The sequence below is a fragment of the Anarrhichthys ocellatus genome, unplaced genomic scaffold (genome assembly GCF_004355925.1).
Source record: "Anarrhichthys ocellatus isolate YVR2014 unplaced genomic scaffold, GSC_Weel_1.0 scaffold9, whole genome shotgun sequence".
Lineage (NCBI taxonomy): Eukaryota > Metazoa > Chordata > Actinopteri > Perciformes > Anarhichadidae > Anarrhichthys > Anarrhichthys ocellatus.
The window spans coordinates 4206141-4222561 of NW_022280039.1; the positions used below are offsets into that span (position 1 = coordinate 4206141).

The window sequence follows — 16421 nt, forward strand, 5'->3', positions numbered from 1 at the left end:
GTGTGTGTGTGTGTGTGTGTGTGTGTGTGTGTGTGTGTGTGTGTGTGCGTGTGTGTGTGTGTGTGTGAGCAATGCAGTGGGCCCGGGCACCGGACGTTATCTGACACAGTGTTTGTGAGAGTCTGAGACATGCTCGTCGTGTCCGCCACGCAACCTTGGCGACATGGCCAGTGAGGGGATGTGTGTGTGTTTATCTACGTGGTGATAGCCCGGCGACCTTGTGGGTACTGCTCTTATATATTCAGACACTTTCAAACCTCCACAGTTAGAAATCCAAGTCTTCTCTACAGCACTCTCAGCCGTTGGTTCACTTCTTTCAAGAAGTTTTACAGCTCAGCCAAATATTGAACCTTTGTGCTCGACTTGCTTTTACACTTTTCTAGTTCTCTTAAAGCTGCAACAAACTCCTATAACAGAAAATGCTGCCTGCAACCTTCAAACTGTTTGCTGGCATCTCATATCGGCATACGAGGAACATGACAGGTGAGTGGGACAGTCCTGTTTAGACTGACATTGAACAATCTTGCTTTTTTAAATGTATGAGTTCTGCAGAGAGCCGAGGGTCAGTGTGGCTGAATGACAAAAATGAAGGAAGAATAAAGCTAAAATCTTCTTTTCTTGTGATTGTCTTCCTTTTCATACACAGAATTTGCAATCAATTGATTTAAAATTGTAGAAACTTTGTATTTATTCCCTCTGCCTCAACAGGTTTAAGGAAGAATGCCATTGAGGCCATTCACCATGAGCTGAACAGACTGGCAGGTCCGGGCCCCAGTAACTGGATCAGCCAGGTCCGCCGACGAAGCTCCCTCCTTAGTGAGTTGTTAAATGTCGAGACAGATAGAAATAATGCTGCCATTGAGTACTTAAAAATAGACTTAAAAATACAGAAACATAACAGTGGAAGTTGACATATTTTACCTCCAAGGTTCTCGGATTGAAGAAGAGGAGGGGTACAACGAGGAGGAGATGTCTTACTTGAAGCAAGGTGAGGACGCACTGCAGAAGGCAATCAGCATCCTCAGCGAACAAGACGGCTGGACCATTGAAATTGTAGCCGTGAGTACTGAGACAAGGCACACAGAATAGAAGAGTATTTCACTAAGTATTTACAAATTCAAACATTACAGCACTTGTCATGTTGTGATTAAAGGTGTGGGTCTGAAGAGTGAAAGTGCTGGTGATGAGAACAGATAATGTGACACTATCCGCTGTAGATGTTTTCAAATGCATCCTTCCATTACTTCTTTACACCTCTCCTCAGGCAAACGGAGACAAAGTCTTGAGTAAGGTGTTGCCTGACATTGGGAAGGTGTTCAAGCTGGAGGTGATGTTGGAGCAACACTCTGACAATCTTTACGAGGAGCTGGTGGGAAACATGGAGCAAATGGGGGACTGGAACCCTAACGTCAAACAGGTTAAGGTAAGAGAGAGGCTGCCCCAGGGGTTGGAATATGAACAGGGATCCCCTTTAGATTCTGCTACCTAAAATGAAGTATCACAATTCACAACGAGACATACTGCATATATCAATCCAAGAACACTGATAGATTTTCACAATGGCATCCCACAGATCCTTCAAAAGATCGGTCAGGACACAATGGTTACCCATGAGGTTTCTGCAGGGACACCCGGCAATGTGGTGGGACCGAGGGACTTTGTCAGCGTCCGCTGTGCCAAGCGCCGCGGCTCCACCTGCTTCCTGGCAGGAATGTCAACTCAGCACACGAAAATGCCTGAGCAGAGGGGTGTGGTGAGGTGAGCTCTCACCTGAGGGGGAAATCATTTACTTGTTGTGATACGTGCAAGCATTTATCTTAGGAGTAAATAGACTATTTTATGTGCAGTGGATGGATGAGAATATCTCATGCAGTTTAAACTGATGTTGTACATTGATCTTTTCCTTTTTCAGGGCGGAGAATGGCCCTACCTGTATAGTCATGAAGCCATGTGCCGAAGACCCAAATAAGACCAAGTTCACCTGGTTACTAAGCATAGATCTAAAGGTACGTGACTATTATTTCCCACAGTAACCACACTGATCTGTATTGGAATGTATTCAAGAACTAAAAGTAAAACTGTGTAAAGTGTCTAATCATCATGTTATACAATCTAACATTGTCTTTCTCTTTGTCGTCTGCAGGGCTGGATCCCAAAGACGATCATAAACAAAGTGCTCTCTCAGACTCAGGTGGACTTTGCCAACCACCTCCGGCAAAGGATGGCCAATAATGTTTCTATGGAGATGGCTCATGCCTGCTGACTTGAGCTTTGGCACAGTGCGCTTAACAGTGGCAGAGGAGTAAACTGTGCTCATTCAAAAAATCAAACGTCAGCTTATAACTGCTGAAACAATACGAAAATCCAGAGTAGGAGATCAGATGAAGATGATGCTTGTCTGAGATCTTAGAAAAATCTGAATACAGATGGTTTCAATTGGCAAATGTGTGTTTTTCTTTCCCCTCTTCATAGAAAATCTGTCATGAGATATTGATTTCTGATACATACCTTCATATCCCTCCGCTCTGCCTTAGCAGACACATTGAGTCAGTGTGAGCGGTAAAACGTGTACCAAACTGCACATTGTTTCCTTCTGATAACACACCAGTTATTGTTGCTCCCTCTTGTTGTGAAACTGCACTTTTATTTCAGTGTTTTATTTATTGATGCTGCGCAGATGCATTACATTACAATGACTGCCAAGTGAAGAAACGATTGCAAAGTCATTGGTATTTATGTTTTTATGCTTTTATTATGCTGTTGTAAAAGCAATTTGGAGAATGATTACTCTGCCCTTTCCTGAATAAAAGCTCATAAAACATTTCAATGGTCGTGCTTAAGAATACAAACATATAGTCCACACATATACCTGGTCACACAGACTTTGAATACAGAGATTCTACTACCATAAGAAGAAAAACAAAAAAACTGAAAGCCAAGAACTCATCTTGGAATTTACACCGCAATTGCACAATCATTCCATGTTGACAGGGAGGAGATGGATGGATTTAAAGACTCCTTTTTAAGCCATGAGAAACGTAGTTCATTAAAAAATGTTTCCCTGTTCCTTGATGGGTTCTCAGACTGACAGTCTGCCAGAATGAGCAGGTGTTTGGCCATTCGGATGTGTGAGGAGCCCAGCAGCGTGCAGTTCAGTGTGAGCCAGCAGCACATTCCACAAGATTGAGTAACAGTGAATTTCATCCCAAACAGGAAATCTGTCCTCCATTTTTACCAGTTGTGTAACATTTTTTCCTATTTTGTGTGTTGATCCAAGATATAACAACTCACTTTCTTGGGATGTAGTGCAGACTACAGGGGCCAGGATTAAGTTTAAGAGTAGAGGTCTCACTTTCTGTCTCACATGATTAAGTTGGCTGCAAGATATTCACCATCACTACTGCACAATTATTCAACTATGACATACTAAGGCCAGACTAGACTGAAGCCTGGAGGAAGCTTCTGAGGTGAAATAGAGGGTGAGCTGTGTTAGCCCAGTTCATAATCATTTTGAGAATTTAGCCCCTCGACAAATGCACATTTCGGTTGATCCTTCCTTCCTCTAAATAAAACAAACTTCAGCAGCATAGTTCCAAGGGCTGCCTTGCGCAATGCAAAACAAACATATTTTCCGAGGAAGAATGTCCCAGAGGGTAATAATTGACATCTGCTTGAAATCCTTAAACAATTTAACATTAGCAGATGTGAGCAGAGTTGTTGCCACTTGGAGATCTTGTTCTATTATTTGTGTAACGCGAGTAGCAGAGGAATTCTGGGAAAGGGGAGGGGGAATTATCCAGTGCAGTGTAATAAGCACAGGAATACAAAACAAGCTCTGTAGCCGTCATATTGAATCTCTGTTACTGAGGACAGCCCTCAGGAAATCTACTTATTGTTTCATCCAGTTCTCATCTATGTGTCATTGACTGAAAAACAACTCCAAACATCAGCTTAAATCTTTGTTTTATAGGCCTTTAAATATTAACATACTTATTTCAGTTAAGAGAAAAAAGAATGAAACTCTTTTTAAGCAAAGAACAGTATCTGTGCTGAAGGGAGGTATAGATAGAAAAGGAGGTCTCTGAGCCCATCATATCGGTGAGAGAGAGAGAGAGAGAGAGAGAGAGAGAGAGAGAGAGAGAGAGAGGGCGCAATGACGTAATGAAGCTACAGTCCGACAGGGAACCACAATTCCCAGGATGCACTTGAAATTACCGTGGCCACTGGACGGGGGAAGGGAAGCTGAGATTGGAGGGAGAAACAGTCAGAAACTGAGGTACTTTTGAAATGCTTCATATCGCATAATATAGTCGGACAGCTCACGGCACGCAATGTTTTGTAGCGCTTTTTAAAATATACCTTTGAAACAAAAGCAGGTTAATCCGTTCGGTGCTGTCGGATTTGTGCACAGAGTCCATCCCCGTTACAGTTCACTAGAGCTACAGCTAGCCCGTTAGTTAGCCTGACAGCTGGCTTTTTCTTGTGATAGCTATTAGGTCTCGACCGCTTCATTGCACTTCATATTCATGACACAAACTGTTAAGCTGTTTGCGGCAATTTCCGGCTGGCTTTGCATGCAACCTGTGCAAGTAAGTAGCGCATTGTCGGTTTGAGGAGAAGCTGTAGCTGCGTCTGTGTGCCTGCGGGTTGCTAGCTGACATATTGCTAGCTTTAAGGTTGCTACAGATAATGTTGCTAGCTTGCTACTGTACCGTTAGCTGTCAGAGCAAACTGTCATCTCACAAAGATGGACTCGAGACATTTTTGTGATTTATTTATTTTTTTTTTTTTTATTTATTTATTTTTTTTTTTTATTTGATTTTTTTTTTTACCATGACACAGTGCATTTAAATCTGCAGTGATTTATTTTGACACCTTAGTTTTTACATAACGTTATATCTTTCTGTGATTTAGAGGAAGTATTCAGATTACTTATATAAATAATAATGCCATTCTGTAAAGATACTCCATTACAAGTAAAAGGCCATGCATTAAAAATGACACTCGAGTGAAATATACAAAGTATGAAAAATAAAAGTGCTCCATGCAGAGAATTGCTACCCCTCTGAGTCATATGTGTTATTTAATTATGATTTATGTGCAATTAGCATTTTTTGTTCGTCCTATTTTTAAAAGTACATGAGCTCTTTATATGTTGTATATGTAAAATCTCAATTTATAAAATACCTTGTATAGCTGTAAAATAAATGTGAAGTGAAGTACAACCACCTCACATTTGTATTTAAGTATTGCAAATGTTTGCGTATTTCAATGGTTCTCTTTGTTCTAGTTTTCCAGATATTCTGTACATATGACCGCCCCTCCTCAGGACTCTGACCATACCAGAACCCTATCCATGACCCACACCTCCCTGGACACCTTCACTTCCTACTTTGGACGTGTGCGGCTGTTTCATGTGAGGCTGAAGACACAACACAGCTCTGTTTCAAAGTGAATTAAACTGCAACTGTGCTCGTAACCTCTCGCTGCGTACTGGATTTGTCTTGAGTGCCAAAGACATGAAGTGTCTCGGACAGGGAGAGCCCAGCCCGGAAAAGCAATGTCATTATCCAGCGTCTTTGCACGTCTGATGGGGCTGAGCAGTGGACCCACTGGCCAAACACATCTGCGGAGAAGAGGAAGGAGGCAGGTTTCTAGGAATGCTGTGCATTGATGGATAGCCATTTCCTCGTGTCAGCTCTTGCAGACCGATACCTGCGCATTCCTGTCCGTGTACACACTCAAGGTTGGACTTTATAGTAGCTAATAAAACCCAGCTGCCATCTCAACCACACAATCATCGCTGTAACGCAGAAAAGGAGAACAATATGATGTGCACAGTATGGATTTCTTCTGCAAGCGATAGCTTTGGTAAATCATACTTGTGACTGTGGACATTTGAGTTCTCTCTGTACATGAGGAGAAAAGCATAGATATTTGCAGGCACTACTAATGTGCACTACAGAAACCATGGTGGTCCTTGCATCAGCTCCTCAGCCCATCTCAGTCCATGACCACAGAAGCCTTTAGAGGCCAGGATCAGGAACACGCTCGCCAGCCAACACGTATAACTCATATGCAATGGAAGAAGACATTGATGTTGCATCCCACACTGAGGTAATATTATTTCACCTTTTGGTCTCAACATTTGTAACCGTTTAATGTCATTCCAGTGTTTTTGTTTACAGCAACTTAACACCATTAAAACATAAAGCAACACCTGCTGTGGTGGTCGACAGAATGGAAGAAGGTGCTGTCGTACCACTGTTGCCATATTGATTTAGTCACCCTCAGGGATACATGTTCCTCTCCTGTACCACACTATTTAATAAACAATTAAGAGCTCATTTGTTTAAGTAGTGTAAATTAAGGCCTACGGTTGAAAGTTGTCCCTCTGCTTTAGGTGTAATCTGTGGTCTGGCTTGCAGACAGGGCATTCCCCTTATCCCCAGCTTGGTTTTCTAGCCGTAACATTACTTATTGCTCCCTGGTCTCTAGCCTCGTGTACTGCTTTTTTTTGTAGACAGTCGGATAAGTATGTCCCCTTCCTGGCTGGTTGCAACGTAACAGGCCAGGGACAGTTTTCCTCAAAGGAAGTGTACCCTCAAACTACCGGATCGACCAACACAAGACGCATCCGAATAAGACCGAATAAGTGAGGTGTTTCCAAGTGTTCAACTTCTGAGATAGCTCTGAGATTTAATTTGGCTTGTTGTACTCAATGTTTTTCACTAAACATAGATTACAGGGACGTCAGAGCTACAAAAAAAAAAAGTGAGAATAAAGAATCGTGCCATGATAATGAATTGCTTGTCTTTAAAGCAGTGAAAGCTGTGCTACTTGTACATTGTATACATGTCTGAAGCATCTGCTCTGTGTTGCTGGCCTCCTGTTAGGGCCTGAATGGTTTGTCCCGTGAATGTAAACCATTAGAGGATATCACCAATGGACACTCCAACCATAAGCCTGTGAGTAAAAATATATTTCCGTTGATTCATCGCAATTTGTTTTTCTTTGCCAGTCTTTTATTCATTAACTGACAATTCAAACTTTTGTCTTCACAGGTCATGAACGGACTGATAATTAGTCACAGTGTCAAAGACCACACCAACGGCAATGCATCACTCAGATCCCTGCCGGTAATTGCATTTCATTCTCCGCATCGCACTGCAACCAGCATGTGCCTCCTTGATTGTAAGGTAATCCATTATTTGGTAATTGTGCAGATTTCAGCACTGAAGCAGAACGGTCTCCTGCAGACCCTGGCAGCCGGAGAGGACCAGCCTAAACCTGCAGGTAATGCACACGCGCTGTCGCACAACCTCCCCTTTGTCTCGCATCCTCTTCCCACCGGAATGTGAGACGGTGTATCCTAGATACCAGGCAGCTGCTGCTGCAGGTAAAGCCTCCCTCAGGAGTGCAGGTTGCCTGCTTGGAGGAAGCACGGGGTCTCAGTGGCACACTCTGAGTGATGCAGGTCTGTTGGAGAGGAAGGATTTATGACTGAGAATGAATTGGATGGGTGTCGGCCATCGCACCATTGGCTGAGAAGATACTCATCACCTATCTGTGCTCCTGGTGTGTGAGAGTGTGCGACACAGTCGGGTGTTTTAGTTTGACGTCTTATCTTTTTTTTAATTTTTTTATTATCTCTGCAGAGGAAAATGTGGAGTTGGAAAAGGCCAGAGAAGAGTGGGAGGCTCTGGAGAACGTCCAACCAGGTCAGATACATCTTACTGTATCACCTGTTTGCGTTAAGATACTGTGACTGCTTTGTTGAATTTCATTTTATTTTGTCTTTATGTTGCCGTTCCAAAAGATTAACGTTATATGTGATATCCTCCAGCTATCACTGAGGACTCAAACCCAACTCCGCTCATCTCCTTCAATGAAGCGCTGCAGTACTTCCAGACCACAGACCTCGGGGACTTGATGGTAAGGAACACTACTTGCCCTCAAATATAGAAGCTGATATTTCAATAAAGCTCTCAAATAATAGCAGAAGTAGCACTTTGTTTGAACAAATAAAGGCTAAATTCAACAAAATGTATATTTCCACCACATTGTTTTGCTATTTGCAGACTTTGAGTTTGATATCACAGTAAAAGATTCCCAGGGATGGAAAGGGAACCAGTTTCTTAAAGCTTCTTAAAGCAACAGCAAATTAGAAACGTCATTTTGACCTGTCTCACATGCGTCACTTGTCAGTAAGGGAAATAAAGAATTTACAGTGTGTGGGTAAAACAGTGACATGCATACGTTGAGCCAAAACTATAATTATTTTAGTAAAATGAAATTGCAATTCTCTTGTCTAGCTTTTATTATGATGCAAATATTTACAAACTAAGTATCAAGTGGATTACTTTAAGAATTGTACTGATAGTGCTAACTATAGTGTTAAAGCGGTATTGTATTTCTGCTCTAACCCTCATCTGTAGAAGAACATCCAGCCAACCGTACGCAGGACAGGTCTGGCAGCGATCACACATTTCCTCTTCGGACCTCCGCGGCTGCACAGGGAACTCCTGGAGGAGAGGGATTTGGTCTTTGCCATCGCACAGTGTGAGTGTGTGTGTGTTTTCTGGGCTTGTTTGTGTAAACATCCCCGCCATGTGTCAAAGTTACGAGTGTGTCCAATAAACCACTGATTCTCACTCCTGCATATTTTTGTGCGTTTTTTTATAGGCCATGTGGACAACAGCCAAGCGGTCCACATGCGTGTCCTCCAGACCATTTACAAGAGGCTGATTGGCAGCAGGCTGGACTGTCCTCGCTTCGGGGCGCACTGGGAAAACATCGGTTTTCAGGGTGAGAGACGTACTCGGTCCGCTCCTTCGCTGTGGATACAGCGGTCCAAGTCTGTGGATGTTCACATTAAAATAATCTTGCTAGTGAACTGCTCTTTAATTTCACAATGTAATTGTTAAAGAATGTTACGGTTCATTAGGAACGGTCAATGCAACACATGGTGGTTCAGTATGAAATGCTTCTCTAAATATATGCCATCAGTCATTAGCTGAAAGATAGTTCTGAAGCCTCTGTGTGATGCTATAAGTTTTATTTTAGAAAAGAGGGTTATATATCCTAAATAATTGATGGTATTTATAACAAGGAAACATCATGACTCAATGTGTTGTTTTGTTTTCTGTGCTGCAGGTACAGACCCAGCCACCGACCTACGTGGCACTGGTTTCCTAGGACTGATGCATACGCTGTACTTTGTGATGGACCCAGAGACTCTCCCGTTGGCTCGAGACATCTACAAGTTATCACAACACCCGACGCAGGTATCACAGAGGCGCAACCGGCTCGCAATTCAATTGCCCATGCCAGCAGAGTCGGCTAATGTGTGCGTGCATGCGTGTGTTTTATTCTGGAATCAGATTTCACTAATCCCTCGGAGACACTGAAACACCTCTCACTCCAGGCGTGCTACTTTTGTAGCTGACCCTGACCCTTTGTCCTGCCTGCAAAGGGAACTACAGCGAAAAAGAGAATTCCCCCTCGGGGATCAATGAAGTCAGCTACAAAGCGAGCTGGTTTCAGGCATTGCTCCTGTAGCCTCTATCAGTACTACGTGTGGACCGACGTTTCCTTGTGTTTTTTCTCTGGTTTAGAACTTTCCATTCAGTGTGATGTCAATCAACATGACCCGCATCGCTCTGCAAGTACTCAGAGAGGAAGCCATGTCCAAGTAGGTCACTGATCCTCAGTTTCTTTGTTTTTACTGCATCCTCTCGAGTATGTCTGTGGCTCGCTGTGTATTTGTCACACCGCACGTCTTCACCAACTTTTGTCTTCGGTCACGCCAGGGAGTGCAATCGTCGCCAGCAAGTGGTTGGTGTGCTGAATGAGTTCTACGTTGCTACGTATCTGCACCTGTACCAACTGTGGAAGACCCAACAGAAGACCATAGTTGACTCTGGCTTTGTACTAAAAGGTAAAGAAAGTGGAGTACGGTTTCTAGGCACTTTGTAAAGGATGTCTGTTCACTTGTAATGAGAAGATCTGTCGTTCTGTTGCAGATGCATTTTATTCCGGTGAAAGTGTCGCACGTATTGGAGTCAGATCGAGACTACATAAGACACAACTAGCATAACGCACCTGAACCTCTAGTCGCATTGTTTTGACAAATAAGAAGAATGAGTGAAATGGAAAAGTCCTAGTGTTCTTTTAACTACATGTTTTTGCCCTGATTTTTACGTCCTCTTTTCACCAAACAACCACATTTAATCAGACTGAAAGTTATGTGAGTGGTATCAATCTTCTCATGTATACTCAAAAATGTCGAACTCGTCCTTTAAAACACGAGTCGCGTGTCTCTGCAGTGAACTCAAAATCCGACTGCAGAGGCACAGATTGTCATACCAGTGTGAGTCCCACAGTTTCTGTGTTTTCCTAACCCTTCAGAGGTGGAGTTGTTTGCCAAAAAGAACCCCAAGCAGATGCTGCGCCGACTAGAGGTCTTCCTGAAAGAGAGGCGGGCAGGTGGAATCCCCCGTGGGACGTCGCCAGACCCTCAGGCCCAACAGCCCTCTCCCGGCCTGGGGGCCAGAGCCGGGACGGGACATGGAAGCAAGGGAAAGGAGATGCACTTCACAGGAGTGTGTGAACTTCCGCCAGACATGGAGGGAGAGGCCAGACTCATCTAAGCTAGACTCTGTGTGTGTGTGTGTGTGTGTGTGTGTGTGTGTGTGAGTGTGAGAGAGAGAGAGAGAGAGAGAGAGAGAGCAATCCTGTTTGTGAGTACATCTATCACGGTATGTGTGAGTGGCTTACTCTCAGAGAGCTAAAACGCCACCAGTCACTGATCTAGGACCTGCTATCTGAACCTATTCAAACACTTCCACTCCTTCCATTGATGCTGGGGTGCTGCACTTTGATCAGATAAAGCTTGGGGGGGGGGGGTCTTTCAGATTTCGGTTTGATTTTGTTTTAGTAATGTTTAATTTATTTTTGTAAACGGAGAACACAGAACAGTCAAATATAAAGAGCTGATGCAGGTCAGAAACACAAAGTGATTGTTGCACTTTTATGTGGATTTAGTAGCCAAATTAGATAGCTGCCAAATTCTCGGTTAAACTCTACCTTCCTAGAAGTCCAAAACGCAGAAACGTATGTCCCGAGGATCTCTCAATCAGGGTCTGTTAACACGGCAGAGTGGGGGAGCGTGACGTCCCCTCTCGCTCCAACATTACAGCTCCATCACACGAGCAGCCTAACGGCTCATAATGCATATTGTTAAACGCTCTGTTAACTTTATGGCGATAAGAGAGAACTGAACCACTTTCAAGCCCTTCTACGGAGCAAACAAGAAGCAAGTCTTCTCTCGGCGCGAGTGGAGAGCGGCAGATGGGAAACCCAGGGAGGTTACCGAATTCTTTGAGCAGGGAGACGACATTGCCAGTAGATGCTGTTTCTCAAATATCTCACACTGTAGACTTTGAATGCAGCTTGCTTTGAAGGTGTGATGACTTTTGCATTCTCTATTGGAGCGTGAATGAAATGTTGGTCATGTGAAAGAGGTCCAGATGTGTGGAGGCATAGCCAGTTGTTGCTGTTGCACGTGGGTCTGATAGACTTAGTCCAGAGCTCCCACTAACGGGGGGAATATATTTTAAATAATTAAAAAAAACAAAAAACTATTTTAGACCTTTCTGAAGGGACAGCTGTCATAACTTCACAGTTGTCATGAAGGCAGTTCAGAACGTTGTTATTAAACTGATGGCTGAGTGACCGCGAGAAGGGTTTTTAACTCTGTTAAACTCCACCAGGATGTAAGAACATCCTCTCAGTTCTTAACTTCTTGCGGTTAAAGCCAAGAAGACGTTTCATAACAGAGTCCGTGTGCTCGGCTTGGTGCCGGCTACAGTGGAAGGTCTGGTATGAGCTTTCTCTACATTCCGTTATAAAGCATGTGATTGTAATTTTATTTGACCAGTTGAAAATGTATTCCAGTGTGTGTGTGTGTGTGTGTGTGTGTGTGTGTGTAGGCTTGTGTGTGTGAAATGAAATGAATGAGCTGATATTGATGAAGGGTGCCTCTCCTAGGAGATGTATAGTACAGTATGCAATCCCAGCTCTCACTCAATGATAATCAAAACGATAGTGCTGTGTGACGATAGAATCGTTCCTAACTTCAGGGTTTGTGCGCTTGTGCAAGCGAGTGTGTGTGTGTGTGTGTGTGTGTGTTTGACAGGAACTGACTACAGATGGGGTGCTTTCATCTGCACACAATAAGCCAGCTTTACTTGATCCATCAAGCTGCAAAGACGGTACTTTTGTCATTTTAAAAATGGTACATAACATTTGTGAGGACAAGATTTATCCCAAACAAAGAACACATTCTTTGGTTTTAAAAAACAAAAACAAATGTTGGTTCTGGACACAAGCTGCAGTCAGCGGCTCGGTGGCCTGGGATGGATAGAGCTCCTCAGCAAAGCTGGTTCCTGCTTTGTGCTAATGTGAAACCGTCTCCCATCATCGTAGTCTCAATCTGTAGCATGTTCAGGTAGCACTAGTACTGTAGCATCTTATAGCCTCCTCCTCTTCGTAAAGCTTGTCGATGTCATGTCTCAGTTACAGTCCGTAGTGTCAATTGGTGCGCAAACTGTTACTACTATAGCACATTTATTTAGTATTTGCATTAAGCCTCCTTCGGTAGACACGCATTTAGTTTGGCGCAGCGTATGTGTTGGAGAGATGTGGGATAGGCTTGACACGTTATTGAGCTCAACCTTGTCTTCTAAGAAGGTAACAGTTAAAGCGGTGCCTACATCCAGTGGAGCCATGTGGGGTAGAGCGCTGGTTTATCCTTCTTTCCTTTCTTTCCTTCTTTCATTTGATCCACCGTGCCACAGTAGACTTCCTCCATTCATGTAACGCAGTAAACAAGAGTTGATGTGACCCCCTAAAACATGCAGGCCTAATGGAGATAGATATATACATACATACATACATGCATACATACACACACACATACATACATACATACATACACACACACATAAAATACACACGCATGTACACTTTCCACGTCAACATCTACTCGGATAGTTGTACTTTGTCATCTCCATCCTCAACCATATAACTTAAAAAATGAGCTGATGTAGTTTAGCCACTTGTTTGCGAGTGTTTTGATCGAACAGGACAATTTGCACTGTTGTAGATATTTGATAGTATGTGTGACGTATGCAAGAGGAAACAGGCCATCTTCAATAGCCATAATGTTCATCATCGCCCACCTCATGAAACAGGCTTCATGAAGTCCGACTCCCCTCCTCCCTCTAAGAAAAATTGCACCATGGACATGATCTCGCATTTAGTTTTATTCAATTTTAAACTGAGGAGCAGTACAGTGTATGTAAATCAGGAAGTTTGTATATAGAGAATTAATGATTGTAACTGTATGATTGTCTGTAGGGCATTATACTGAAACACATTGCTTACCTCAAGACTTGAGACAAATCTCTCCTTTCTCTCTCCTGATATCAGTCAGACTCTCTCTTTTCGTTTCCTTGTACCTAGGCCTTCTCTCATACCAATTGGACATGTTGTATAATGTGTATTCAACACCTGAAGTACTACGTGATAGCAAACTAACACAAAAGCTGGTCAATGTTATGTGTATTCTATTTAAAGACACATTTATAGACTATATAGGCCCACACACATCTGCAGATGATGAAATCCTTTTTAAGACGATCTTTAATTGGCTGATGTTTACCATGTTTGAAATAAGCTGGTTCTCTTGTGGCTTCAGTGGTGGTACAGTATACTTTTGCTGTGTTTTAAGTGTTTGATGTCCGGGAAACACTCGGAAACAATCCGGTCTTTACAGCTACAGTCACAAACAAACAGTTCAGTATATGATTGTGAAGATATAGACTTGATAAGAGGTCATAATACGTCGTATGCTTTGAAGTTGGTATATATTCAGTATCCAAACTAGACTTAATTTATCCTCTCATATTACCAAAAGTCATATTTTCAGCAGTTGTAATAGATCATATTCTTATGCGTTGATCATCATTTGGAATCTCTTCAGTTGTGACACCAGAACCAAGAGAAGAAGAAAGAAAAAAACAAAAAAAAACGGGTTCTTGCAGGATGTCGGATGCTCTGAGAGGTGTGGTGTGAAGTTCTGCTTCAAGTACAATCTCTTCTCTCAATATCCTGCGCTTTATATGAAGGTGTTTTCCTGTTGCCGTCGTCGTCATGTCCCTCAGAGCATTTTATGACTGTACCTTGATTGTAGAAGCCCTATTTTATACTGAGAGTTATTTCAGAATACAGTATGTGCTGTTGTACATTAAATGTATTGTATGGAGAAAGCTAAATAAATGCTGTTTAAAAACGAATGTGTTTTCTCTGTGGAATCATTGAGCCCTTTGTGGCCTTCTAATACTTTTACTGCCGGCTTCCAACTCCACGCTGTATTTGTCTGTGAGAGAAACAAAACGTTGGCAAAGCTGAAACCGGAAATATTTCCATTTCGGGCCAGACTAAACAAATATGATTTATTGTTAAAGCTGTTGCAGATTGATTTTCTTTCGATTAATCAACTTCTGTTTCAACTCTAATTTTCTTTCCAGCAGTGAGCAGCTTTTATTTGAGAAAGAAAAAAAAAAGCGCACACTAAAATCAAGATTTTATTTTACACACTGACATTTTTTGAATAGTCAAACATTTTGTATAATTATGATGTAGTTTTAAATTGAGACAATATGGTTTGCATCTATATCTTTTCTGTAATTCCGCCACTAGAGTGCACACTTCAATAGATCTGCAACTAAAAGGACTGAAGCTATAAGAGAACATCTTACAGGCTACAGGTGCTACATTATTCAGTGTTTTATGTATTGTAGTACCACAAAATACCCTCATGTACACAAATGGCAGATGCTTAAGTGTGATTTACACATCACAACCTCCATTTGTCAGTGCTTTATCTTTCAAAGTGGAATCGGCTAACTCTTGTGAAATGTAAACCTAATCTTTGTTTATTTCCCCTTTGGTTGTTTAGTTTCAAGTGAACCTCCGGTGCTTCATCTTCAGGGCGGAGGACCAATATTGGCAGACTGTAGACAATCTTGAAGGTCTCACAGTTCAAGGCTCTTCCGTCTGCACTTCTCCTTTCATCAGGGAAACAAATTGTGAATAACAAATCATTGAAGCACTATTAAAAAGAAATTCTCGTAAATTTGCCTCCCTTGTGCCATAACAAGGCCACTACAATGTTGAAATATTTGCAATGATCTCTAGAAAAAGGGGGTTTTGGTCCCGGGTCAAAACATTTGGGATGCCTCCAAAGGAATTGGCGCTGTGCACTTCTCTACATCTGCGCTTAATCAGACTTGTGGCTCCAGTCCCACGCTGCCAGATGACTGGGCTGTGGTGGACCTGCTGAATCACAGCACACACAGGGTGGAAAAAATATTTCTGCCGACCTTTTTTTAATCACTAATCTGTGTCGAAATCTCAGTTCCATAAACTGTTTTTCATATCTGCTAATACTTTTCCGTGCTGTCTGCACTTGTATTGGCATTCTTTGCACGTGGTTTCAGTGGAGAGCAAAGGGCAAATGCAAGACAACTGGAATTGTATCACTCAGGAGCCCATTAAAGGGTAAATAATCTAATACATAGACATCAGTTATGTGTCAGATATCCTGAGGGAGGGTTTAGGTGTCCACATGCTCAGTGAGCGTGAAAGGAAAAGAGCAGGAGGGAGTTTTTTATGTGTTTCCATTCGTACCTAGTGAGCCTGCTGGAGCATTTCTTACTCTCTCTCTCTCTCTCGTCTTCCCTCCCCCAACTCTCTTCCTCCCTTTCTCTCCCTCTCTGATGTCATTGTTTCCTGCCCAGTAGATGCTGACGCTCAGCTCAAGGCTGTGTGCACAGACCCTAAACTTATGCTCTGCATAGGTTGCCTAATAGGGATTTATAGACGCAAATAAAAGTGATGTAATATCCATTAAAAGCAAAGTGTGCTGGTTTCTGTTGTCTGCATTGCAATTATGTGTAAGTGCTAAGTGTAAACAGTTGTCCTATCTAAGGTAATTTAAGGCCTCCAATGCTCATCTGCTCTTTGTGATCATGCATGCTGTCTTTTCTGACACAATGCACTCGAGCCTCTTTTTAAAAAAGCCACTCTGACTACTGCCTTAAGAGTAATCACCATGTGAGTGACATGAATGCTCTGGAGTTCCTGTCTTCAAGTCCTGGATTAGTATTTTTTGTGTTTAAGTGTAGCCAACACTATACCATTCTTGTGTACAACGGTGGGAAGGTATTCATATCCTTTAAGTATGAGCTGTAAAAACACAACATTACATGTGAACAATGCAGGCAGAAAGGCTCCTGGTCGTTTTATGTCAGTGGTGGAAAGTCAGTAAGTACATTTTCTCAAGTATTGTACTC

At 42.5% G+C, this 16421-nt stretch overlaps 2 protein-coding genes across 4 annotated transcripts; both read left to right on the forward strand.

Annotated features, from left to right (window-relative positions):
- Positions 1-419: 419 nt before the first annotated feature.
- Positions 420-2263, forward strand: star (steroidogenic acute regulatory protein). Its single transcript, XM_031849432.1, has 7 exons — positions 420-483; positions 709-816; positions 929-1059; positions 1265-1423; positions 1574-1758; positions 1913-2006; positions 2144-2263. The coding sequence occupies exons 1-7, from the start codon at positions 420-422 to the stop codon at positions 2261-2263; spliced, it is 861 nt and encodes a 286-aa protein (XP_031705292.1).
- Positions 2264-4179: 1916 nt separating this feature from the next.
- elmod3 (ELMO/CED-12 domain containing 3) lies at positions 4180-14360 on the forward strand. Of its 3 annotated transcripts, XM_031849680.1 has the most exons (14): positions 4180-4276; positions 5291-6117; positions 6897-6968; positions 7065-7139; positions 7227-7296; positions 7659-7721; positions 7847-7935; positions 8439-8562; positions 8686-8808; positions 9157-9287; positions 9618-9694; positions 9813-9940; positions 10411-10696; positions 11958-14360. In XM_031849680.1, the coding sequence occupies exons 2-13, from the start codon at positions 6082-6084 to the stop codon at positions 10650-10652; spliced, it is 1230 nt and encodes a 409-aa protein (XP_031705540.1). In that variant the 5' UTR covers positions 4180-4276; positions 5291-6081; the 3' UTR covers positions 10653-10696; positions 11958-14360. The 3 variants fall into 3 exon arrangements, with proteins under 3 accessions (XP_031705540.1, XP_031705539.1, XP_031705541.1); XM_031849679.1 differs by having other exon boundaries at positions 10411-14360; XM_031849681.1 differs by lacking the exon at positions 4180-4276 and adding an exon at positions 4283-4589 and having other exon boundaries at positions 10411-14360.
- The last annotated feature ends 2061 nt before the right edge of the window (positions 14361-16421 follow it).

Excerpts from the sequence above, each read along its gene's own strand:
- star (XM_031849432.1), top strand. The coding sequence starts at position 420 with ATGCTGCCTGCAACCTTCAAACTGTTTGCTGGCATCTCATATCGGCAT. Across the intron at positions 817-928 it reads CCGACGAAGCTCCCTCCTTA|GTTCTCGGATTGAAGAAGAG; the intron begins GTGAGTTGTTAA and ends TTTACCTCCAAG. Across the intron at positions 1,424-1,573 it reads CTAACGTCAAACAGGTTAAG|ATCCTTCAAAAGATCGGTCA; the intron begins GTAAGAGAGAGG and ends GGCATCCCACAG.
- elmod3 (XM_031849679.1), top strand. The coding sequence starts at position 6,082 with ATGGAAGAAGACATTGATGTTGCATCCCACACTGAG. Across the intron at positions 6,118-6,896 it reads ATGTTGCATCCCACACTGAG|GGCCTGAATGGTTTGTCCCG; the intron begins GTAATATTATTT and ends GCCTCCTGTTAG. Across the intron at positions 7,936-8,438 it reads CAGACCTCGGGGACTTGATG|AAGAACATCCAGCCAACCGT; the intron begins GTAAGGAACACT and ends CCTCATCTGTAG.